General features: G+C 39.8%; 2 protein-coding genes across 3 annotated transcripts in view; one reads left to right on the top strand and one right to left on the bottom strand.

The window, feature by feature from the left end:
- CMC1 (C-X9-C motif containing 1) overlaps positions 1–25,954 on the bottom strand; it is a 957,521-nt gene that overhangs the window by 916,842 nt on the left and 14,725 nt on the right. The window lies entirely within an intron of this gene.
- Positions 1,930–25,379, top strand: NGLY1 (N-glycanase 1). Of its 2 annotated transcripts, XM_051610074.1 has the most exons (12): positions 1,930–2,066; positions 3,486–3,600; positions 6,909–7,151; positions 10,273–10,432; positions 12,601–12,823; positions 13,532–13,653; positions 14,070–14,215; positions 14,406–14,516; positions 19,904–20,068; positions 21,325–21,513; positions 23,302–23,479; positions 23,957–25,379. In XM_051610074.1, exons 1-12 carry the CDS (start codon positions 1,939–1,941, stop codon positions 24,130–24,132), a joined length of 1,956 nt encoding a protein of 651 aa, XP_051466034.1. In that variant the 5' UTR covers positions 1,930–1,938; the 3' UTR covers positions 24,133–25,379. The 2 variants fall into 2 exon arrangements, with proteins under 2 accessions (XP_051466034.1, XP_051466035.1); XM_051610075.1 differs by lacking the exons at positions 1,930–2,066; positions 3,486–3,600 and adding an exon at positions 3,735–4,090.

The following is a 25,954-nucleotide window of genomic DNA, read 5'->3' as shown; positions in this document are numbered from 1 at the left end:
AACACGCAAAAGAAGATACACCCCCCCCAAAAAAAAAAAAAAAAAGCCCAAGCAAACGTGCGGTCTCAAAGGGAAACATAGCCCAGGAGTGCAGCACAGGGGGGGATCCACCCGTCTGGAGGACAGCTCTGTGCAAGGGACCTGGGGGTCCTGGTGGACAGCAAGCTCAGTGTGAGTGAGCAGTGTGCAGAGTGTTCTCATGATGAGAACAGCCAGACATTGGGATAATCTCCCCAGGAGAGTGATGGATTCCCCAACACTGGATGCTTGTAAGATTTAGGTGGACAAGGTGCTGGGCCATCTAATTTAAGGCTTGTTCCTAGCGAGAAAGTTTGGACCAGATGATTGTAGAATCACAGAATGGTTTGGGTTGGAAGGGACCTTAAAGATCATCTAGCTCCAACCCCCCTGCATGGGCAGGGACACTTCTCACTAGATCAGATTGCTCAGAGTCCCATCCAACTTGTTCTTGAAGCCTTCCAGGGATGGGGCTTCCACAGCTTCCCTGGGCAACCTCTTCCAGTGTCTCACCACCCTCGTAGTGACGAATTTCCTCTTAATGTTTGACCTAAATCTCCCCTTTTCAAGTTTTAAGTCATTAGCCCTTGTCCTCTTGCTACAAGCCTTAGTAAAAGAGTCCCTCCTCAGCTTCCCTGTAGCCTCTTCAGGTACTGGAAGGCCACTATGAAGTCTCTGTGGAGCCTTCTCTTCACCAGGCTGAACAACCCCAGCTCTCTCCTCTGGACTCACTCCAACAACTCCATGTCCTTCTTGTGTTGGAGGCTCCAGAGCTGTACACAGTACTCCACGTGGGGTCTCACTAGAGCAAAGTAGAGGGGGAGAATCACCTCCCTTGACCTTCTGGCCGTGCCTCTTTTGATGCATGATGATCCTTGAGATCCCTTTCAACCTGGCATTCTGCTTTTCTGTGAATAATCAACAAGAGGGTAACGCTACGGTCATGAGGCAAACCTTGTCATTTCCCATCGTTTTCCTTAATGCAATATTCATAAAGCAACACACTTCAGCACTGAGTGGTTAGGTATTGTCGAAACTTAGGCAGTAAATGGTGCATAACCATGTAACTCACAGCCACCAGATGCATGTGCAGGAACAGCTCTTCAGGACCTTGCAGCCTCTTCCAGGCCCGTTTTATGTTTCACCTTAGCTAATTCCTGGACACAGTTTTCCTGCCTGCACTTTGTTCCCTTGTTCTAATCCCGATCACCATCTGATCCCCATTCTGCTATCTGCACACCTCAGGTGCCCATTCTTACTATCTCCCAACTTTGCTGCCACATTCCTGTGTAAAGCGTCCTCCTCCACACAGGGGCTTAAACGCTGGTAGAGAATACAGAGGTAAACACAGGCAAGCTGATCACTGACTTCACAGGAATGCCTTGAAAACGCATGTACCGATATGTCAACAGCACCAGTACAGAAAAGGACACTGTTTGTTGTTGCTGCTTCCAGATGCAGAAGCCACAGTGCGTGATCTGAACTGAAACCAAGCTGCTCGCTACGTCTGGAGGAACAGCTCAGTTTTCACTTGAGAAGGACAGCGGGAAGACACAAGGAAATTAAATGAAGCAGGGTCAGGGCAAGTTCAAACTGGACATGCAGAAAAGGCTCTTCGCTGAGAGGGTGGCTGGTCACTGGAACAGGCTCCCCAGGGATGCAGTCGTGGCACCAAGCCTGTCGGAGGTCAAGGAGCACCTGAATGATGCTCATAGTCATATCGCTTAGTTCTAGGTAGCTGGGAGGAGGCGTGTAGCAGGGAGTCGGGCTGCATGATCCTCACGGGTCCCTATGTTCCGTGGCTCCATGACCAGGGCTCCCGCCCCGGGCCTTTCACCCTGCCCCCTCCCGCGCCGCCCCCGGGCGCGGCGTTCCAGGGCCGTGCCCTCCCCGGCCGCGCTGCGCATGCGCGGCGGCGCCATGGCGGCTGCCGTGGGGGTCCCCGCCGCGCCGGCCTCCCCCGCCGTGAGCGAGCTCTGCCAGAACGGGCGGGAGATCTTCCTCGAGGCCTCACGGCTGCTCCTCACCTACGCGGACAACATCCTCCGGTGAGCGGGGCGAGGCGAGGCGAGGCGGCAGCTGCGTCTGCTGGGCCCGGCGGCGGGGTGAGCGCGGGGCGGCCGGTCGCCCCGCGGCAAGGCCCGCTGGGGGCACGGGCCGCGGGTGTGCCCCTCGCCCGCTGCGGGCGGTGGGGCCGGGCGGCTGGGTGGGCCCGGGGCCGGGCCGTGCCCCCGGGGCCGGGCCGTGCCCCCGCCTTTGCCGAAGGGGGCGGCGGGCGCCGTTGGCGCGGCAGGAGCCGGGCAGGGTCGGGCGTTACGGCTGGCTCGGCCCCGCCGAACCGGGGCGAGCCTGTGGGCCGGGCAGGTCCGGCCGGGCAGGTCCGGCCGGGTCCCCGACCCTCCAGCAGGGGTCTGCCGGAAAACACTCGCACGCAGCAGTTTGTCCAGATGGTTCGGTTTTCTTACGTAATTAGCCAAGTTCAAAAGCATCTCGCTTCTTTTTTTATATATATTTTTTTTTTGGACGTTATTTAAGAATAAGATTATTGTTCACGTTAGCCAGTAGCGGCTTGAATGTTTCTTTCCTTGTTTATTGCTGGTTGGTTTGTTTTGAGGGCTTATTTCGTGCCTTAAACATAAAAACCTGTGTTAGCCCAGATTCTGCAAACCTTTAAGCACCTGAATATTAGTGGATGCATCACAAGTAATGCTAAAACATCAACTCGGTTTTTCTGTTGCCTCTCCAGAGTCGGTGAGATTGGTATAAAGAGTTAATCGTAGTTGAGTTTTTGTAAGGTGGCTGTAAAGGTTGTGTATACACACCAGCATATATGATTGACCTTGATGTCTTCAAGCAACTCAAGATGCATGAGCTGCCCCTCCCTCTCTATCTGGTTTGTCAGCTACTCACAGAACCTGTGTTGTGTGACAGGAGGCAGTGGGTCCTGGGCTGACTGCTCTTAAAGAAAGAGGCGAGAGAAGAAGGTTTAGAAAAGTTGGAAGAGGAAAAGGGGAGCTGAGGGCTGGCCCTTCCAGAAGTAAAGTGACCACAGTAGTTTAACCCGTGGACCAGGAGGTTTAGCAAAGCATCTCTAGTGGGCCTAAAGCCACCGGCGTCAAGCTGCAGAGCTCAGGTGGCACGCTGCCTGCTGGAGGTGGATGTCCAGTTATCTTCAAGTGTCACTGCAGGCTAAGCCCCTGCTGGCTAGGGCTACAGAACACATAATTATCAACTTAAGTTGCAAACTGAAATTTAGAACCAGTTTTGCTACTCCCAAGGCTAAATGCAAAAGGACACGAATTCAGTTAAAGTTTTAGAAAGGTTTGACGTTCTGTCTCTTCATGATGTGAAGGAAACAAAGCTTTTTAAAAATTCCTTATGAATGACTACTGCTGCTTAGAACAGTTACCCAGTTTTCAAGAGCTTACTTATTTTGCAAACATAATTCAAGTTTTCAATTTCTTCAGGAATCCTTATGAAGAAAAATATAGATTAATTCGGATTGGAAATCCAGCATTTTCCACAAGGCTGCTGCCTGTCAGAGGAGCAGTTGAATGTTTGTTTGAGATGGGGTTTCAAGAGGTGAGTACAATTTAGTAATTTCTGATGTCTTCATCAGTTCACACACTAAACTTGAAATTTTGATTATTTTTTTCTCCTTTTCCCAGTTGCAAGGCACTAGATTTTAAGCCAATTGCTATTTTCTTGATTTTTCTTCCAATGCTTGTTTGCAAGTATCACCAACAGAAAATATCCATGAGTCTACTTCAGAAATCTGGTGGAGCTAGAGCTAAGCTGATCTGTGATAAGGTTGCTTTTCTGCTGTGCAGACACACTACTCATTTGCTTTATGGCAAGATGCATATCCATGCTGGCACAAAGGAGATGGTAAGAAACGAGGTGAAAACCCCTTCTTGCAGTGACATCTCACTGTTGGGTGGACATCAGGGTGCATCATCAGACAGTAGTTTCCATATTCTTTGAGAAGTCGTGGAGACTGGGGAAGTCCCAGATGACTGGAAGAAGGCTGACGTCACCCCCATCTAAAAGAAGGGTTCAAAGGAGGACCCAGGTAATTATAGCCCATTAGCCTTAATTCAGTCCCTGGGAGAGTCATGGAGTTAATCCTCCTGGGCACTGTCACAAGTCAAATGCAGCATGTGATTGGGAAAAGCCTGCACACGTTGACCAGGGGCAAAGCTTACTTGACAAACCCGATCACCTTCTACAACAAAGTAGCCAGCTTGGTTGACGCAGGGCAAGTGGCGGACGTTGTCTCCCTGGGCTTCTCCGATACTTTCAGTACAGTCCCCCACAGCTTCCTTTTAGGAAAACTGGTGCATTATGATCTCCAGAAGGGAGAGCCACCTTCCAGGAAGGCCTAGACAGGCTGGAAGAGTGGGTTAACAAGAACCTTATGAAGTTCAACAAGGACAGCTATAAGGTTTTGCACCTGGGAAAACATAACCCAGGAGTGCAGCACAAACTGGGATCCACCTGTCTGGAGAGTAGCTCTGTAAAAATGAACCTGGGGGGTCCTGCTGGACAGCAAGCTCAGTATGAGTGAACAGTGTGCAGCAGCAGCAGCAAAGCAAGCCAGTGGGGTGCTGGGTTGCATCAGCAAGAGCATGAGCAGCAGAGACAAAGAAGCCATCTCTCGCTCTACTCACTGCTTCCCAGACCACACTTGGGATACTGTGTTCATTTCTGGTCCCTACTATACAAAAAAGATCTGGACAGGCTGGAGAGGGTCCAGAGAAGGGCCACAAAGATGATCAAATGACTGGGAAACCTGCTGTACAGGGGAAGGCTGAGAGAACTGGGTTTGTGCAGCCTGGAGAAAAGGAAGTTTAGAGGAGACCTTATTGAAATGTTCCAGCACTTAATGGGTGGCTGCCAAGAAGATGGAGACTCCCTTTTTACAAGGAGTCACATGGAAAAGACAAGGTGCAAGTTACTCCTGGGGAGATTCCAGTTGGACATGAGAAGAAAAGTTTTCACTATGAGAACAGTCAGACACTTGAATAATCTCCCCAGGGAAGTGTAAGATTTAGGTGGACAAGGTGCTGGGCCATCTAATCTAAGCCATGTTCCTAGCTAGAAAGGTTGGACCAGATGATCCTTCAGGTCCTTTCCAACCTAACATTCTGTGATTCTATGTTACTGTAAAACTGTGCATTGAAATAGTCGTTTGGAAGGAAATAAGAAGTTCTGGTCTTCTCCTGCTTGTTCTTGCCATCATTAGGGCTTGTGTGGCCCCATAGTCAGTTAAATAAGGGAAGCTGATCTTATTAAAATGAATCTCCCCAAACAAAAGAAACATGTTTTGGCCAATGTGCAACTAGTGTTATTATGACAGCAGTGGAAGGCAACAGACTGTTGAAGTAATGGGAGAATGGGACTTTTACCCATTTAAAACATTTATGAAATTGTATCCTAAAATAGTCTTGAGTGATTCTTGATTCTGTTGCAGTCAAAAAGATGTATTTTAAAAATTGCCTTGTGTCCTGAAATGGTCCTTGTCTTGGTGGAACTTAAACTGCCAAAGCTTGTTAAGCTTGAAGCAGCCTTTGTAATTACAGGAGAGCTGGGGTGAAAACCCAGCTGTTGTTTAACGGTGCAAAGCTCTTGCTTTGCTTTTAATTTGTTTGTTTGATGCCATGCTTCTGTGTGGGTACATACATTATGTTACTTAGGTCTAGCTGTCATGAGACATGTGCCTTTTCTTCAGGTAAAGTCAATTAACATAGTTGTCTTAATTGAAAAAAAGAAAAGTATGCTAAAAGAAATGGTGACCGCAGAAGGATAAGTTATCTGTGGCTTTATTCTCATGCTGGTGCTCAGGAGATTACTTTTAATGATGTGTTTTAGGCAAGAGGTAGTCAGTGTAGCTAGTGAAGCACTCAAGCAGTAATAAAGTGGTCGTTTTAAACATGTTATAAAATGCTTCTCCCACTTCTATCACATGTTTAAGAGCATGTTGGGTCAGTCTTAAGGTTACTGTGTCACTTGAGGCAGGAGCTCACAAACTTCTCTTCAGCTGCAATAACTAAAATTGTTTCTTCTTTTGTCTCTGCTTAATAAGCTCACTTTTTAATTAAAAAAAATGAGGACTCATCTGGGTTGATACACTGAATTTGGTTTTGTAGGGAATGTAATTGTTAAAAGCAAAGCACTGTGTCTGCAGTGATAGGTGACCTAATGTAACCATAGATAAACAAATTACTCAGTTTAGTAAATAGAAGTGCTGCAGTGGTGGAAAACTGAAACTCTGAAAATACGAATGCTCTGGGATATTTTATGTTTCTAGTAACCTATTTCTTCGTATTAAGTACACTGATATTTGCTTCTGTCATGATTACTAATCTTTTCTTATACTACCAGTAATCATGTTACAGTAAAGAAATGGTAACCCAGAAATCAAGCTAGGTACAGGTCTCAGTAACAATATTTTGTATCTGAAAACTTACAAAACCTAAAAGATAGCAGTACAGAAGAGAATTCCCAGCAGATGCCATTCTAGAGGCTTCTTCCCCAACACTGACTGTCCTCCTGTGTTGCCTAGCATTTCACTGCTGTACTGAGAACTGAGCACTTGCTGTTAATTTTTGTTGTTGTTGCTTTCTCTGCCAAACTAATTGCATTGTCCATGTGTGGTTCTGTAAAATAAGTTACTAACAGAAGCATGTTGTTATGAGCCCTTTTTCTCTAGACTGACTGAAAGTTCCTGAGCTAATAGCTTCTGCTTGAAAAGACCTAACTGAAGGATGAATCCTGCCAAGCCTTAGTGTGCTAACTTCCAGTAAATGTTACAGCTGTTTGCTGTAGATGCAAACTGCTGACTAGCTTAGACCTGCATTAACTGCTGAATTAATGTGTGTAAATTTCAGGGAGAAACTCACCTGGTTTTCCCTAAGGAAGCTTCGATTGAGCAGCTGCGTAGAATCAGAGACTTAATTGCTGGAGAGAGGAGTAGCAGATTGAATGAGTCAAATCAAATCCATGGATCAGGATCCTCTGAAACTGTGGCCAGCACTCAGACAGATGCACACCTTCCTTCAAGACGTGCTGACTCTGTTCCTGCACCTGCCCGTCAGCAACCAGAAACATCACTTGTGCGATCTCTTGAAATGGTAAACAACCTAAAAACTCTGTAGACACACTTAATCTTGAATATAAAGATTGAAGAAGAGTTAACTGTTGGGACTGGTTACTTGGAGAGGCTGTGTAGTCTCCAAAGGTGGGCATTTCCAGACCTGACTGGATAGAGCCCACAGCCAGGTCAGGGCGAACGAGAGGGAGAGGGTGGGAAGTTAAGACTAGGACTGTATGCCATGTTTGTTAGTTAAGAGTCAGCAGAAGAACAGGAGCACAACCATAATGTATATAATTGTTGGTGTTTCAGTTCGTGCATTATAACCTCTGTGTAGCCTGTGAGGACTTTATTTTTTCACATGTGAGTGTTGTGTGAAAAATTTAGGCAGGCAATGACAAGTCTATCGTTATTTAGGCTGTTTCCCTTGTCCAAGAGGTTGACATGAATTTCTTTATCAAATCAAAGAGGCAGAATCCTTTCATCTGATGTTACTTCACCTGGTGGGACAAGACTCTTACAACCTCATACAGCTTTGAAAAATGAAGTTATGCTTTTCGATAGAAGGTTTGAAGGATGCTCTGGTTTAACTTTCTAAAGAGAGTTTTTACCCCTAGAAAAGTGTCACTTCAGTCTTAAAACTGTTGTAAAAGGAATCCTTCCAAAACCTTGCTTCTCATACATTTTTTAAAAGAGTTTGTGTCTTCTAAGTGATGTTACCAGTATATTGTTGGATACTGAACAATGACATACTATTTCTACCTGATACCTACCCAAGATCAGTGGAAGAGAAATGGCAAAGCATAGATTGAAGTGATGGCGTTTGGTCATAAAGAGAACTCGGTGACCTGTCATCACCCATAATGTCCTTTGGGAAAGGAACTGTTGCCTCTAAAATATACTGAATTTGTTTGGGGTGGGTTTGTTTTTTTGTCTACTTGAATTTTACAGTTTCAGCTACTTCTGCAATAGTGATTGGAAGTAGTTATGAAGCCTCTGGAGTGGCTTGCTGTAGTACTCATAAGTACTGGAAGCCTTGAGGCTTTAGAAGTTATGTTGACCTTGCAGTGAGAAAAACATTGCAGACTTCAAGTTGAGACAACGGATTGTGAGGTTAATCCTTCTCATTTGTAGTTTTTCTGCCCTGACTTATGCTTGCCAGCAGAGTTGTGAATCGATTTTCTATGCAACTTATTTTTTTATGCTTCTTGAGACTCAAAATTTGGTGGGACCAAACTTAATACAATTTAGAGACATGGTTAATGCAGTATTGGCTGTCTATTAGAATGCTGTATTTCAACTGATCTCTTCAGGAAATTATTCTGATCGCTCTCTGTGTAGTCTGGATTGATTGAAAGGAGGTCCATAGAGAACCTTCTGGCTATGACTTGGCCGTTTTGCTTACACAGCAGTAGATGTTTTGTTTTCCAGTGAGTACACTGCAGAGGCATAGTTGTATTACTGTTGTATACACTGCTTTCAGATGTTGGAGAGATTTAGAGTGTTTTTTGTGGTGCAAGCATTTTTTTTTTTCTTGCCTATGCATTCACCTGTGGTTCTGGGGAATCCTGATAAGGACAGGGAGAAGTGGCTTACTTGAGACGGCACAGGAATATTCCTAAATGGCACAGTTCTGGGAACCTAGCCCATCATTCTTTTGCCTCATCTGTTTGTTTGGTTTTTTATCATAAGGCATTCTTGAGACTTGCAAATAGAAAAGTTCTGGCTAGTCATTATTCTGGTGGATGGATTCTGATCCCTTCCTTCATGACACAGTGATTATAGAATGAAAAAGGCATCCAAAGTTAGATTTGCAGTGAGGCTCACCACACTTCTAGATGTGTGCATAAGATTTTATTGGTATACAGTGGATTCCATGAAACCAGTTATGCGCTGCCGTAACACTGGTGGTGTTTGCAGGTGGGAAGATCTGAATTGTCAAATATTGTGGGAGACTTTCTCCTGTGCTGAGCAGTATCTCTGGACACTCTTCCAGGAAGCTGACAGAATGTGAAGATTTATAAACCATTGGCACTTCCTAACTTCCCTTATTTCTGTTCTTCCAACTTGCATTAAAGACATTCTGAACACAGGTGGTTTTGAGAGGTTAAATCAGTTACCTACAGCTGTTGAGCTCCAGGAAGAGCAAAACCAATTCTGTTCTGTTTCAGCAGCTATGAAAAGTAAGGACTGGTTCTGTAGTACTGTCCAGCATCAAAATAATCACTCCTAATTTAAATTTACCTCTGAAAGAAGTTATCCTCTGAAGAATTCTGTGTATTATGTTGCATTTGCCACTAGGATCTCAGGAAAGTGGGATTTTTGATGAAACAAAGGTGGTAGTTAAGACTAAAGACTGAAGCATGACCTAGCAGTAGAGAAAAGGTAATTTAACAGTGCCACAGGCTTCCCCCCAAAGTTTTAAAGCCCCATTTCAATTTCTGTGTTATCCCCCTTTTAAATGGGAGTGAGTAGTTTGCTCAGCTACTAACTCTTCTGTTGTTAACTAGCTATGTATTCTAATAGACATGGGTGTACCTTACTGGGTGCAAAATGCAGTTGCCACTAAGTGCCACTTAGGATAACTGACTGAAGAAATATAGTTCTTACATTCAATTTCTAGTGAAATACACTGTTCAGTTATAGTCAAAGGGCTATCTATTCAATCTGTCAAAGTTGATCTGTGAGAGAATGAAGCAGAAATAGAGAAGCAGTGTTCATGAGTAAGAAATAGAAGAGCAACATTCATCAATAATAGACTTCTGTGAACTGGGGCAGCAGTGTCCAGGAAATGGAATGAATTCCAGGTTCTTTTGTTGATTTCAGGTGAAAGGTGTCCAAAAGATATGGGGCAGGGGAGAAGTAAGTAAAAAACTTTGCCATCAGAGATGTCTTTAAAAACAGTTTTCTCCCTGAATTGGTACACTTTTTACTCGGGACACCATTCAGAATACTCAAAGATGAAAAGGCTGGCTTTCCAGTTTGGTTGGTAGTGTATACAATTTTTATTGCTATATTTACAAATAAACATTTCACTTGTAAAGAAATACATAATTTAACTATAGAATTATGGCTGACTTAAACTAAAATAGGAGAGCTTGGTTCTTCTGGCTTGATGTGGGTGTTCATAAATCATCTTGTGACACAAGATCCTTTTGCAGGCTGTGGATATCTTACAAACACTTCAAACAAAACTTGAGCATCTTGTATTGATGTATGAGAATCCTTCTATTCAGCAGAAAGCACTAGCTTCAATTCCCCTTCAGCAATTGAAAGGAAAGGCTCAGAAAAAGCTAGCACAAGCTACAGGACTGGACAAAGGTAATGCTACCAAGTTATATTGTATATGAAACAAAAATTCTTCAAAATGTCTGAATAATGCATGTATCTACTATGCTTTAGGCGTCTGGAGTTGGTCATATGTCTGTAGGTTCCAAATGCTGTCTCTAAATTAGAACTAAGTTCCTAATTTTCAGGTTTTCTACTCTTCTCTCTCCTTACTTTTGTTACTACTTTATTTCTTTTTTCTTCTGTCCTTTACTGCTTCCACATAGAAATTTTGAGCTCTTTTCAAATAAGTAGTAAACAATACTACAAACAGCCACAACAAGAGGAGGGAGCTTCTTTGACTTCATTGTTTTGAAATCATCAGAGTGCAGATTTCCCATGCATACTACAATTCCAAATTCAGAATAAAAGTTCAGAATAATGCTTTTCTCTCTTTAAAGTGTTATTAATGGTGAGATTTTGTGTGATACCTTTGCAAGACACAACCTGATAGAAATAATTTCATTTTTTGCTAATGCTTAAATGAATTGGGTTGTTCACATGCCATTCTCTTGGAGATAGAAGTGAAACATAGACATAAACATTTGTGACATGAGTGGCTAAAATATTTATTTTCATCATAAATGCAAATTCACTTTGAATGTACAAAGTCTTTGTCAAGTGAAAACGACGTATTTCTATTTTCAAGTGACAGATTTGTTTCAGCAACATAGTGAAATTTTACTTGTATGAAATATTTTTTAAAATATTATTACAATGCCATATTTAAACAAAAAAAAACCCTTTTCACTGAGAATCTTTGATAGAAGATTCTTGTATGAAGCAATTCTGCTAACTTGATGGGAGTGCTGTTTCTATACATGACCTTGTGATGTCTCACAGAGCCATACACTAATATGTCATTCTGTCTTTTGGCATTAGGGAACCTTTTTACAATGGATTTTCTACAGTTAAAAGTCAAGTTTTCCTGCTTTGGATCTTTTCTTATGCACTTCATGGTCTTGGCAACATGTGTTTAAGAGAGTTAGTTAGTCCCTACAGAATCTTTGGTACCAAAGACTACTTCAGCTTCAGAGGAGGATGTGAATTGAGCTTGAATAAGTAAAACACACGTCTTACCTAGCTTTTCTTCGCCATCCTGAAAAAGGAGCTAGTCCAAAAATTTGGTGCAACTTCCTTCAGCTCTGTTTAAACAGCACATTTCTAAATTATTTTTGCATCTTCATATTTATTAGTCAGACCTGTTTGCACTGTGACTTCAAGCAGGCTGTAGTATGTAAATAACCAGATATTAGTATCTGCAATTGCAGTGTCACCTAAATCGTCGAGTTAATAGGCTTACTTGTTTGAATGTTATGAATCTGAGATGGAAGTCCTGTCTCTCTGGGCATTGAAACAGAATGTACATTTAAAGACTATAAGAATAATCAGAAGGGATGGATCTCTTTTGGAAAACTTGTTAATTAGGTGAAGTGGGATTATTTCCAGGTGACACAATAGTCACATTGTGTGAGTAGATTCTAACACAAGTTCTGAACACAGGAAAACAGGATAGAAGAATCTAGTGATATAGTGTGGTGGAACAGGCTGGAGTAGAAAAATAAGACATCCTCTGTCTAGGTTGGATAAGCTGACAAAGGTGTTTCTTTGCTGAATTTTTAAATAAACTCAACTTTGTTCACATGGTATATGTACTGTTCTACACTAAGTTATGTTTGTAGAAGGTCTGCTGAACTTACACCTGGTTGTCTAAACTTCTGCCAGTGTCTGGTTCTTTGGGATTATGAAATCAAAGCAATTGTTATTTCTTGTTTAAAAGCTAAGAATAGGAAAATAATACTTAGGAGTAGAATAAGAATTAAGACACTTTCTTCCAAAGCCCTGGAAGAATTTGAGGAGCATGAGAAACTTCACCAGGCTTCACTACATATCTGACTTGTTTTTCTGAGCAATTCCTATTTCTTACTCAAGCTCTGTAGTCTTTAGGAGTGCAGGTTTTTGTCCTTTGGATATAGTCTGATGTTATTCAGTCTTGAGAACTCAGAATTTCTTTCTTGTGTGCTTAAGTAACATACTAAGCTTTTTTCTCTAATGAGACTTCTAAAATAGTAATTAAGCCCCAGAGATGGTTATTTATATAGATACTGGATAGTTCAGCTAAACTTTTTCTATTTGACCTGTGTGTTGTGAAAATTCTACAGGTGCACATGTGAATGAAGAGGACTTCTTGTTGTTGGAGCTCTTGGACTGGTTTAAGAATGACTTTTTTCGCTGGGTAAATAATCTTCCTTGCAGCAGGTGTGGTGGGCAGACAGAGCCTAAAAGTGACTATCTGTCGCCTACCAATGATGATCTAAGGTGGAATGCCAGTCGGGTGGAAAATCATTACTGCAACCAGTGTCAGTTCTGTAATAGATTCCCAAGGTGAGCATGCAGTCATTTGCTTTGTCATCTTTTCTGGTCCTTCAAGAAGCAGCTTTGCATTTGTGTGTTTGTGAACAAGTGATAAGTTGTTGGTTGAAAGATGAGAGAAGCCTTTTTAAGCAACATAATGGGATCGTTGATGAACCAGCAATTGCTATATAAGTTTAGAGATTTTAAAAAACAAAACATTGTTTTCTGTTACATAACCTTGTTCTTAATACTTGTCTGATTTTATTGGGGTTTTTTACTGTTAACTTGATAAAGTAGAGCTCCTAAATGAAATATGGTAAAATTGGCATAGTATGTAGGTATGTTTTTGTTATTTCAAGAAAAACCTTCACTTTGATGAGAAATCACACATGTTCTACTGAGCCTATAGCAAAAGAGCAAATATCCATATTTTTAATATTTTTGCTAACTATTAAAAGGACCCTCCTAGAAAGTCCCTATTTTCAGGTGAAGTCAAAGTCAATTTTGAAAAGAGAAAGTCATGCTATAGACATGTGACAGAGTCATGTGAGTCAAGGTAAAAGTAGCATTCTGCTCACACTTGCTTTGTGCAGTATGGCAATCATTTCCTCTTATCTTCTGTGGACTGAATGTCACAGAAATCTGTTTAAATCATCACAAAGACAATCATGATGTAAAGATCTTCAACGGTGAAATGTATTTTCAATTATTATGGTTTTATTTTATTGTTTCTTGTAGATATAATAATCCCGAAAAACTTCTGGAAACCAGATGTGGACGCTGTGGCGAGTGGGCTAACTGTTTTACGCTGTGTTGCAGAGCTGTAGGTTTTGAAGCTAGATATGTCTGGGACTCTACAGGTATCAGTATTCTAGAGTATCCTGATGTTAAATCAAACCTATGAAAAGTGAGGTTATATATTTTGTAGTTCTCAGATTATATTAGCCATCGGGCAGCATATAACGTTACGCAGTTCAGCTAACAAAGACAATATAAATTCAATTTCCTGTCCTGCTTGATGAGATGAAATGTGGTTTTGCAAGTAAGGTTTGATGATTGACTTCAGAATGATACAATCTTTATTTCTATCTAAGGGACTATGATTCAAAGACAGAGAGAGACAGCTCTGGTAACTTTTCTGAATGTAAATGAACAGTCATGTTCTTTCACCTGTTCCTTTGTTTAGTAAGTTAGGAAAAGTTACAATATTCTGCATTATTAGAAGAGAAGCTCTATCCTTATAATTCATTGTTTATTCTTGGCCTTTCTTATATAGATCATGTGTGGACTGAAGTATATTCTTCATCTCAGAAAAGATGGCTTCACTGTGATCCCTGTGAAAATGTCTGTGATAAACCTCTTCTCTATGAAACTGGGTGGGGAAAAAAGCTCTCCTACATATTTGCAGTCTCCAAAGATGAGGTAGGAGTAATGTTGTTAATAAAAAAACAACTTGCCCTTGGGAAAGTGTGTGATGTGTTCCATCTTAGTGCAATTTCCAGAATTGTTATAGAAAAACACACTTTGATTAGCTAAACTCTTTAAATGAAGCAAGATACATGGCAGTGTTGGGTGGCTTTATTTTCTTTAACTTGCTATGTTTGATGTCAAGGTTGTTGATGTCACCTGGAGATACAGCTATAAGCATGAAGAAGTGCTCTCCAGAAGGACAGCACTCAGTGAAGCGACACTACGTGAAACAATTAACACGCTAAATAGAAAGGTATGTAGCTTTTCTTAGATGGATTTCTTTAAGTGAAACATAAGTGTCTTTCCAGAATGCAAAGTCCTTGAGCAAAGGAATGCATTCGGTAACCTGACAGGAATGTCCATGCACTATGGAATCTAAAGTGCTGCTAAATACAGATCTCATTTGACACTGAATACAGAAGAATCAGTCATGGTGCTGAACTTACATGAAATAAGATGTGGACTCCTTGAGGGCAGTTGGGGCAGTTGAGCTTTTTCCACATCAACTTCAAAACAATAGTATGTATAGTTCTAGCAATTTTAGGCCAGTTTTTTTCCCATGACTTTACAGGCTCTAGAAGGTGGGAGAAGTGATTCACAGGCTGTTTCCAAGGCTTTCAAGAAGCATTGATACCATCAGTGAGGCTTTGGCTGAGACCAACATATGTTGTGCATGCCTAGCATCCCCGAAGTAAATGAGAGTCATTTGCACCTGCATGTCATGATCACAGAACTGAAGTGCACTCAGCCTCTTTCTGCTAACCTTTTTCCACTCCTTGCCTGGGACAGGAAGAACTTTTTTTGACTTGATATACTAGAATACCAGAAAACCTTGTACCCACCTTTAAGGTTCCATTTTGTCCCCACTTCCTTCCAGGACTAATTCTTGTGCATAGAAACTTCAGTTCCTGTGATAGTATGTAGCTGATTGCTTCATTAACAGATTATGTCTCATGGAGGCCTGCTGGCTTCAGGGTTATAGCCACACACTAAGTGTGGATTCATTATTTCAAACCCTGGACTAAAATGTTTTATCAGTAATGAAAAATTTGAGTCACATAGCAAAGTGGAGAACTGAGAAATGAAAGGAGGCAAAACAGAAATTAAGGTTGAGGAATACACGTGCTTTGTGCAGGATTGCAGGAGTTTAATGGTGTTTTCAAACATTGAACCCTTGCTGGCTACAAAACTGGTTTGAGGGGACTTTCTTCTAATCTTCTGGCAATAGAAACCAGTCATCAGACTGATTTCTCCACCAATTGTCTGTAGGAGAGAGAACCTTGGAAATGAGGCACTGGTAAGATGAAAAATTACTTTGATAAGATTGATGGAATTAGGGAAGTATAGGCAACTGACTCATGGGTTGACTTGCCTGAGCTCCTTCTCACTTCAGTGGTGTCACCATAGGATCATGCTCTGTTTCACTTACAGGTCTAGTGAACTCCAGTAAAAAAGTGCATTGTCATCTCCAAAAGATGGTGCTGCACCTTAGTATAGTGGCCTGTTTGTTGTTTGGGGTTTTTTTCCCACCTACTTTATAGGACTGTGCAGCTCATGAGCTGAGATGAACACTTTTCAAACAGGAAGAAAAGGTGTTTGTTATGTTTCAATTGAAAATGTAATTAAAAAACAAGTAAAGGGAAGAAATGTTACATGCGCTTTAAAGACCTTGTATTTTGCCTGACTCCCTTTCTCTACATGTGGAAAATTCCAACCCTTTCTTCTCTAGGCTGCACACTTTCCCTACTGCTTTTCAGTATTAATACTGTCTTGTGATTCTACTAGAAGACCTTTGTCACTCTTTTTGATGGTATCTTATTCTGAGGAGCAATTTGCTCTCCTTTTCTGCAAGCTAAATGATACTCACACTCCTCTCCTCCACACACACTTCTTTTTTCCCTACTAGCTGTTCAGAATATGTTTAATTAATTTCATGTATTAAATTGGTAATAAATTTAATCAGCCTAAGTAACTGCTCTTACTTCTTTTGCCTATTATAGTAGATACTGGATTTCAGGGATTTAGAGGCAGTTTGTCACTAGATTGCTAAAAGAACAGTTTTCTTTCTCACGTATGTCTTCATCCAATGCAGTGAGAATAAAAGGACCATTAAAAGTTTGCTGCCTGAGAGTCTCCATGTCATATTCAGCAGCTTCTGTGGTCAGTAGAGGGGTAAGGCAGCTCACCCCTAGAACTGTCAAGACGTTTTATAGCAAGTTTCCATTACGCTGCTTGGTCACAAGTCTTCCATTTCAGCTACTGTGCTGTTTCCTTCACTGGAACCTATTCAGCAGATAACTAATGTAAGCAGAGTCCTCCACTAACTTTCCTCTTTCCCATAATCTCCAAGAGACAATTTCCCACTAGGAGGGATTATCGTTTTGGTATCTTTTGATGCACAGCTCAAACACTGCATCTTTCAAGCTCAGTTCTTCCAAGTTACAACAAAAAAGAAGCATAGTGTGCAGTGTGTTATCACATGTGCTGTCATGTTAGTGAAAATGAAATCTAAGAGATCATTATTGTGCTTTCCTGCATAAAGAGCAACAGTTCTGATCATTATTTCTCTGCATGTCTGTCTATTTAGTGGCCAAGTGGAGACAACACAGCAGTTTAAAGGATGTTGAGTGACTGTCACTGTTAAGTGGAAGAGACAAGGATATTTTAATCTGTTCATTATGCTATTTTACTTGTCAGAACTGCTGTGTGTATTTTAGTTGGGTAGGGCATTCCTAAGTGAGCACAGCCTGCGGGTTACCAACCATCTGATGTTACTCTGTAGCAACATATTGATTACAGCCTGACTACGAAGTTTTTCTTCACCTGCTTTGTATGGGCACTGCCCTATTCAGTCCATTGTATGTTACCCCTATGGAAAGTAGGGAGAGAACCCTGAATTGTCACTACCTTCATTGGAAATTGGATGGCGGGGCAGGGAGACAAATTAGTTTTTACTTGCTCCAGGCCCCATATTTTGGTGATGATTGTGAATGATTATAGCTACAGCCAGATCAGCTCTTAAAAGGAAAACTAAGATGTAGGTTGAATTGTGACCATCTCATGGTGATTGATGAGATGAATTAGTATTCCCTGTTTAAAGGTTTGAAATTCAATTCCTACTCTCATATTTTCTGTTGCTTACCCAGCAGTGGATCCACTTAATTGTAGATTATTCATCTCCCAAAACACAGTCCTTCAGAAAGCATCAACAGCATAACTCACAAATGTTACAGATCTGGTTTTAAAGCTGCAGTTCACAATGCCTCTTCCTTCCTATTCCCTCTGTCTGCCAAAGAAAGGTGGGGCCTGAGCTTGTATGTAGAGCACACTACCTTAAGACAAAACAAAAGCAGGAAGTTTGAGCTGTGACACTTGATATGAGCTGTGACACTTGATATGAGCTGTGACACTTGATAATGGCATCCTTTTCAGTACATGAATGTTATTGATGACAATGTCATTTGTTGGAGGTGTAGTTACAGGTTTTCCCAGCACTTGCAGTGTTGATCTTTGCAGAGCCTGAGCATTATGCATATGTGCTGCTAGCATTTATATGCAAGAGCCTACTAGGGAGGGTGAGAAGATAAGAATTAGCATTGTTTTACTCTTTACAGTTGAGGAACTTAATAATTTCTTGTATCATAGATAGAAGAGGCCAGTCTTGTTGTGGTTTAACCTCAGACAGCAGCTAAGCCCCACACAGCCCCTTGCTCACTCTACTCTGGTGGGATAGGGGAGAGAGTCAGAAGAGTAAATGTAAAAAAACCTTGTAGATCGAGATAAAGACAGTTTAATAGACAAACCAAAAGCTGTGCACATAAGCAAACCAAAACAAGGAATGAATTCACTACTTCCCGTTGGCAGGCAGGTGTTCAGCCATCTCCAGGACAGCAGGGCTTCAACTTGCAAATACTAATGCCATCACTCTGAACATCTCCCCTCTTCTGCCTTCTTCCCCTAGCTTTACATGCTGAGCATCATGTTGCATAGTATGGAATTTGGATCTGTTTTAGCTGTGCTCCCTTCCAGCTTCTTGTGAACCCACACGCTAGCAAAGCATGGCATCCTTGATTTCTTGGCAACAACTAGAAATACCAATATCAACATTCTTCTCATACCAAATACCATACTAAATCCAAAACACGGCACTATTCTAGCTACTAAGAAGAAATTGGCTCTATCCCAGCTGAAACCAAGACCCTTCTGAAATACCCCTTTTTGTATTGAAGCGCTCTTCTTTGACAGGTTTGTTTCTCATACTGTTACAACAGCTGCAGAGCAAGGGCAACAAATTCTCAGTGTGGCATCACTAATTTCAGTGGTGATGACCCCTGATACTGGGTTTCCCTACATCAGAGTGGCTAGAAGGAAATGATAAATTGGTATTGTTCATCTAGGGTAAGGCACATCAAACTTCCTCGGAGCTGGAGGGAGTTCTGCAGTACTGCATATGGATAATCTAATACTGTGCCCAGACAAGTGTTAGATTCAGGAAGGCCTGGTGTTTAATGAGGAACTGTTGGAGTCACTGCTTGTCATCCATCAACACAAACAGAGGTGTATTGCCCCTTGCTGTATTAGAACTGGTGTTTGTGAGCTGGAATCTGTTCATCTGGAGCTGTTTCTCATTATTTCTCTGTATCTACTTTCATTTATCCAGTTCCATGTTGTTGTCTGGAAAAAAAGCCCTTCAAATGCCTTATTTCTGATCCCTAATAGCAAAACTTTCTGGTGTCAGAACTGCTTTTGAGATAACTCTACCAAATAAATATTCAAATTAAGTTAATGGTTGGTAGAGTTAGATTATGATTGGACTTGATCTTAAAGGTCTTTTCCAACCAGAATGGTTCTGTGATTGGCCTGAAGTTTCAGGTTCTAGTGAGCCGAGTGTGCATGTCTTGGATGATCACCAAGGTAGAAGAATAATATACAGCTCTGTATATTTAATGTGAAAATCATGGAGACAAAACCCCAGCCTCCCAATGTAATTTTTTTTTAAGTTATGTACAAAAAAAAAAAAAAAGCTTAGTTTATTCATGTGGGCAAACAAAGCATGTTATGTGATTCTTTATCTTTTCCATTAATTTACCTGGAAGTGTAGGTGATGAGTTTTTCTTAGTTTTATAATATCTGCAAAAATAGTAATATATTTGCATTTTTATTATAGAATTAGTCACTGTGAAATAACTCTTTGAGAGACCAACTGAATCTTTTGCTTGGACAAAACCAAGACTGTTGCTAACCAAATCATTCCACCTTAGAGAAGAAAAGTTTGACCCAAAAATTATGCTTGCTTTCTCTTTCCCCCAGGTAATATCAGGAACAGCTATAAAATATTCTATGGAAGCGGTTTATCATCCAACCAAATGTATTATAAGCATAGCACAAACCTTATTTTAAAAGAAATCCAAGTAGTGTATGAACATTCACAGAAAAAGTATTGCAGTCAAATAACGTGCAGTTATAACTTGTTAATATTTGCACATGTTTCATAAGATTTATGTTTCTAATAGTCAATCTAGACTTTAAATCTTGGTCTGGTTTTTACAATTCTTTTTTTCCCCATTGGTGTCACTCTAGAGCAGAATTAAAATACCATTTTTCTGAATTTTTAATTTTGTTCCTTAAATGTATTTTCAGAAGCAACGATCTTTGTCAGAAAATAGAAAAAGAGAGCTCTTGGAAAGAACAATTGTGGAGCTTGTTGAATTTATTTCTCCTAAAACACCTAAACCTGGAGAATATGGTGGAAGGACATCAGGTTCAATGGCTTGGCGAATAGCCAGAGGTGAAATTGGTCCAGAGGTATTTAATTTTTGCACTGGTGGTCATCTTGGAGGTAGCTAACTAAAGATTCTGTGGTTATGATCTGCTGAAGAATAGCACTTCATGTAAATAACCTATATGTTTAGTTAAAACGGTGAAACTTGCAAAAACATTGGGTCCAATTTTGACATTGATTCAGTAGAGGTCCACATGTGATTTTTGAGGATTGATGGTGGCCTGTTGATTCTGAAAATGTCTGGCAATCCTTGATCTAAAGTGTGTTTTCTTACAAGTTAATAAAACCCTTTTTTTTCCTTTTAATTAGTTACAGTGTGACAGAACTAGAAAGTTTTGGGCAATTGAAAGCAGTTGGCAAAACTTCTAAAAATGTTTATTTGTATTATTAAGTTACTATGGGTTAAAGCCTGAAAGTAGGTTTTGGCCAGCTGTTTTTGTTAATAAAACAAAGTGGGAGCAATTAGGGTTGTGGAAATGGAACAATCTCTGAAATAATAAGTTTGATTTTCATATCATTGTTTTTTACTATTTCCAAATGCAAGATTTTATTTTTAAGTATTTTATGCTAAAATACAGTTTCTCAGAACCATAGCCATGTTTAGCTTGAGCCAACATGCAAAGGTATGACTTATTCCATTGCTTGTTACATCAGTCTTGTAATGATCCTGTCATGTGGGATGTCTGACAATCCTAAATAGAAGTAGTTAGGTGAAATTAATGAGTTTCATAGAGTTGTTTGTTTGAGAAACTAAGAGTTTAGTTCTCCATAGTTTAGAAGATTTAATTTCTACTTTGCTGGAACTCCTAAGAACAATGACAGATCTTTTGAAAAAATATTGTGAAGTTACAAAGTTTGCACCTTAAGTTTTTTAAAGTTGATTTGTAAACTGTTATATACAAGTGCCTGTGTATGATAATCACAGATTTACATTTGCTATTCAAAATAGCCAAATTCCTGACATTTTAATCTCTTAGCATAAAATGAGCACATATAAGTATTTTGTTGATAACTTACTTCTAAAAGGAATTCTATGAAAAACTTAAAAAGAAAATTGCTGCTCCCCTCTGAAAAAGGTGCAGGTCTCTTTTAGGGCTAGTTTAAACTCTTTCTTTTGTAGAAATGCTTTTGTCTATGAACTGTATTAAAAAATGACTTTTTTTTTTTTCAGTTGGAAGCAAAACTGAATTGGGAAACCATGGCATGATATTTGAAAGTAACGTAGTGTTACTGAAATTTATTGGGGAATAAAGGTGCTCTTATTTTTTGCTTTTTTCAGAAAAGAAAGGAAGTTATTTTTATTCCCTCTGGAAAAGAGAAGGCATCTAAACTCTTTCACCTCATCTACAACATAGTAGAAGACAGTTACACACGGGTTTCCAATAATAATGAAAAAATCACTGGCTGGGAAGCAGGTGTTTGGAAGGCAGAGTCTATTTGGAGAAAGGTTGAAACAGATTGGAAAATGGTAAGGGTAACAATTAATGAAAGCATAAAATCTACTGTTAAAAGTATAACTCAAATAAAATAGAAAACCCTTAGCAGTGTTTGGCATCGAAACCTCTCTGGGTACCCATAGAATTAAGCTGATGTTAGTAAATATTACTGTTAAGCTTCAGGTAAGATTGTCAGATAATTTAAGAAATTGAAAATAAATTCAGCTTATCTTTCAAGGATGACCAAATTCTCTGCAGATAGATAAAATCCTTGCTAAAGCAGTAAATCTTTAAAAAATAGCTTGCTTACTTTTGCTTTTGAACAAACACACAGTACAGAAGTACTGCAGTACTTCTTTCAAAAAAATTTGTTGTTGTGTTTTTTCTTTGAGAATAGCTTTTGATTATGTATCTCTTTGATACATAGCCAAAGAAAGGAGTTGTTATCCTAAATGTCATCAGAGAGGTGATAGTCCCCCTGTACTCAGCACTGGTGAGGCCACACCTGGAGTGTTGCATCCAGTTTTGGGCACCTCAATTCAAGAGAGATCTCGAGGTGCCGGAGCGAGTATAGATGAGGGCAACGAAGCTGGTGAAGGGCCTATCTTATGATCTGACGAAGAATGCTTGAAGGAGCTGGGAATGTTTAGTTTGAGGAAGAGGAGGCTGAGGGGAGACCTCTTCAGTCTCTACAACTGCCTGAAAGGTCATTGTAGAGAGGTTGGTGCTCGTCTCTTCTCACAGGTAACTAGCGACAGAACAAGAGGCAATGGCTTCAAGCTGCAACAGGGGAGGTTTAGACTGGATAGTAGGAAAAAAAAAAAATCACAGAAAGAGTGATCAGACACTGGAATAGGCTGCCCAGAGAAGGTGGTAGAGTCGCCATCCCTGGATGTGTTTAAGGGTCATTTGGATGTGGTGCTGGTGGATATGGTTTAGGGGTGAACTTTGTAGAGTAGGGATGATGGTTGGACTCAGTAATCCCAAGGGTCTTTTCCAACCTGAATAATTCTGTGATTCTATGATAATCAGAAGCCTGGACATGACAGAATTTTGATGAGTTTTCTTACTGAAGGATTCTGAAATAATCATGTCAGTTTTGACTCTTTAATCTGTGCTGTACATTATCTTGGATTGCTGATAATAGATGCTAGACTTGAAAGGATCACTGGACACTTATTCCAGAATTCTTACAAGGGTTCATAGTAACTTTAATGAATGTTAACTTGAGCTTGACTGTTCAGTCAGGTGACATTTAGAACAGTATTGGGACTACATGAAATTATGCAAATCTCTTAACAGCTCAAATAAAGTTAATATAGGATTTATATATGGTTAGCATGTATGATTTGTTTTAACCAAGACATGTCAAATCCTAGGAGAAGTGGTGTGCAGCCAGCAGCCACATGTGAAGAATCCAAAATACTGATTACACAGTTGTCTTCATCAGCAATACTGAATAATCAAAATGAAACTATGGGTAGGCCTGTGTATTTATATATAAAAAAGAAGTTTGCTATTCTTTAAGTGATAAACTTTGGTATTTTTGTGGCTTAAACTTTACCAAGCATGTTGAAATACATTAGTGTTCCCTAGTGAACAACTGTGAACACGTACAGTTACCTAACTGGAATAGACATAAGTATTCAGAATGAGATTATATACAGAATTGTACTAGGTACAATTTTAAAGGTTCAGAGGCTTCATAAAGAATGCAGTGGTGTTATCTTAAGGTTTTATGTCCTTGTTAAAACAGTTAATTATATGTGTGCTGATCATCTCAGTTTTTGACATGCTGACTGTGTCTTCTTTCCATTTAGGTTTATTTAGCCCGAAAAGAGGGGTCATCCTCTGCTTCCATCAGCTGGAAGTTTGAGTGCAAGTCAGTCGGTCTAAAAATAGATGACATTTCAGTTAGGACAAGCAGTCAGACATTTCACAGCGGAAGAATAAAGTGGAGACTTTGCTCTCCAATAGCAGAAATTGATCTGATAGGAGGTAAGTGTGGAATATAAATAATTAATTATCTCATGCAGCAAAGTTCTTGAATGCTGTTCAAGTACTCAAAATGAAATGCAAATGCATTTTGACTTTTCCAACTCAGTCATTCTTAGCAAGGTCAAAAAAATACTGTGCATGTAATGAAAACTGCTACAAGACCCAGTTTTATCAATATACGCAGCCCTGCCGGCAACAGAGCAGGATTAGCAAGATCAGAGTGGATACAAGATAGTTCTGTGTTTTACTAGGAATGACAGATTCTTCTGTGTGCAGTGGCTTCAGTCTTGACTAGATCGTCTAAGCAGCACTAAACAAGTAACTCAAAATTTGCAGCTGGCTTTTCTGCCGCTGCTTGAAAGATGCAACTGAGATCTTTAAACATTGGTTACAAGTTACCCTTTTTAACATGCATTCTAGCGTTCTATGCTGTCTGGAGCAGTGGCTTACTGGATTGTTTATCTTTTCCTCCAATAGATAAGAACCTTTGCTCCTATTCCAATTTTTCTGGTGCAACAGAAGTTACGCTGGAAGCAATTCTTAATGGAGGGGATGGCGAAGTGGCATGGCAACACACACAGCTGTTTAGAGACAGCTTAACAGGATGTGGAGAAAATTGCTTGGAGATAATTATAAAACTCAGTGACCTCTGAGAACCTGAAATGAACAGATGTTCTTTGGATTCCTTGAAGATGTTATACCATGGGTACAACACGGAGATTTGGTTGGCAGTTCCTGTTCATCCGGCTGGCAGCTAATTTCCAGTTTCACTGCTTCCATTTAGCCAACTTCAAACTGCACGTGTATTGAATAGGTAAACCTCAAAATGAAAACCTCTTCACTTTAAAAACAAATACCAAAGTTAAGGGATTGAACCATTAAGTATTCTTTTCTTAAACTTCATGATGAAAAGGAAACAGTTATTAGGAGGCAAAACATGATCACAAGAGCACAGAGCAATAGTAATTGATTTTAATTTGGACTTTTGGGGGTTTGCTTGCTGGGTTGTAATTTTTTATAATCCTTGAAAAAACAGTTTGAATTTAATTTTCCTATTACAACAGATGCTTGTGATGATTTTAAGGTATTTTAAAGAATAATCAAAGACTTAGATGTTTTAAGAGAAAAATATTATTTTATGTAATAACCAGAAAAGCTGAAATTAAGATAAATGTTGAAGCAATTTAAAAATGATCTTGTTCTATGTCTAAATATTAAACTTGCGTTTAACACCTATAAATGTTTGGAAATGTAATAGTGTGCTAGGAAAATAAACTCATTTTGAAAGACGTGTTCATTATGAACCTAAAAATGTCATGGCCTGTGATACAAAATTGAGGCTCAAAACTGAATAAGAATATCAGATATTTTTTCCTATTAAAAGGCAGGTTATTAATTATAAGTACTTTTGAATAATATTCATTCAAATTTGCTCACTTTTAAAGAGATTTATTAAGTGTGTAGGTTAAAATTACTTTTTAAGCTTCAGTTGCTTTGAGTGCCTTTCCTGAATTCAATGTAAAAGTAAATACAGCTTTTCTGTTCCTTAATACAGCATTTAAATTTCTTTGCATTCAGTATAATTAAAACTGCCACCCAGGAGTTGTTGGATGTAGCAGTACTGTGAATAAAGTGTATGTTCAGATTAGGTAGGCTTCATTAGAGAATTTGATGAGGGCTATGACTGGATTGTACAATACATTTTCTATTGCAGGACTTTAATGAGAAGTTTAAATTATAGTTTTATTTTTAAATAGGTGAAAATTAGGGATGATGTTATTAACTCAGTTTTTAAAGCTTTTTGTTCCTTTTTTTTTCTTACCATTCTAACCCCTGTATCAATTTGAAATTATTGTCAAAAATAATTTACGTTGAAATAAATGTTTGACTTTTCAACAAATCTAAGCCAATGTAAGACTATTCAGATTTTATTAGGAAACTGCATATGCACAGTGAGTGTAGGCATCCAAATTATACCACAGACATCTTAAAAAACAATGACAGAATGATGTATGATGGGTTATATACTTCGCTTCAGAATGTAAATTGACAGTTTATGAGGAGGATTGGAAAGAGTCTCACTCCCTTACAGAACAACATACTGACAGGGTACTGTATGGAATGGTGTTCATCTACACTTAACATAATGCAAAGCAAATTTGGGAGTCTCCATTCAAAACTACTCCTGTATTTAGTTTCAACTAAATGCTAGTTCTGAGATTTTGAGTGGGAACCCAGCAGAAAAGTGTTTCAGACTGATTTGTATGCTAGTAAGTAGGAAAAAAAAATAATAATGAATTAGTTACAGCAATCAAGAAAAATGTTTCTTCTTCATGATTTTGATAGCTGAAAAAATATACTCCTTGAAGGCAGAAATTATTTCTTGTTTTGTGTTATTTGAAATAGACAACTATGAGGAATTGCAGAACAGCTTAACTGCACTTCAATAATTTGAAAGCAGAAGGCAGAGTAAAT

Source organism: Apus apus, chromosome 2 (assembly GCF_020740795.1).
Source record: "Apus apus isolate bApuApu2 chromosome 2, bApuApu2.pri.cur, whole genome shotgun sequence".
Classification (NCBI taxonomy): domain Eukaryota; kingdom Metazoa; phylum Chordata; class Aves; order Apodiformes; family Apodidae; genus Apus; species Apus apus.
This window is presented reverse-complemented; position numbering and strand designations above follow the sequence as displayed.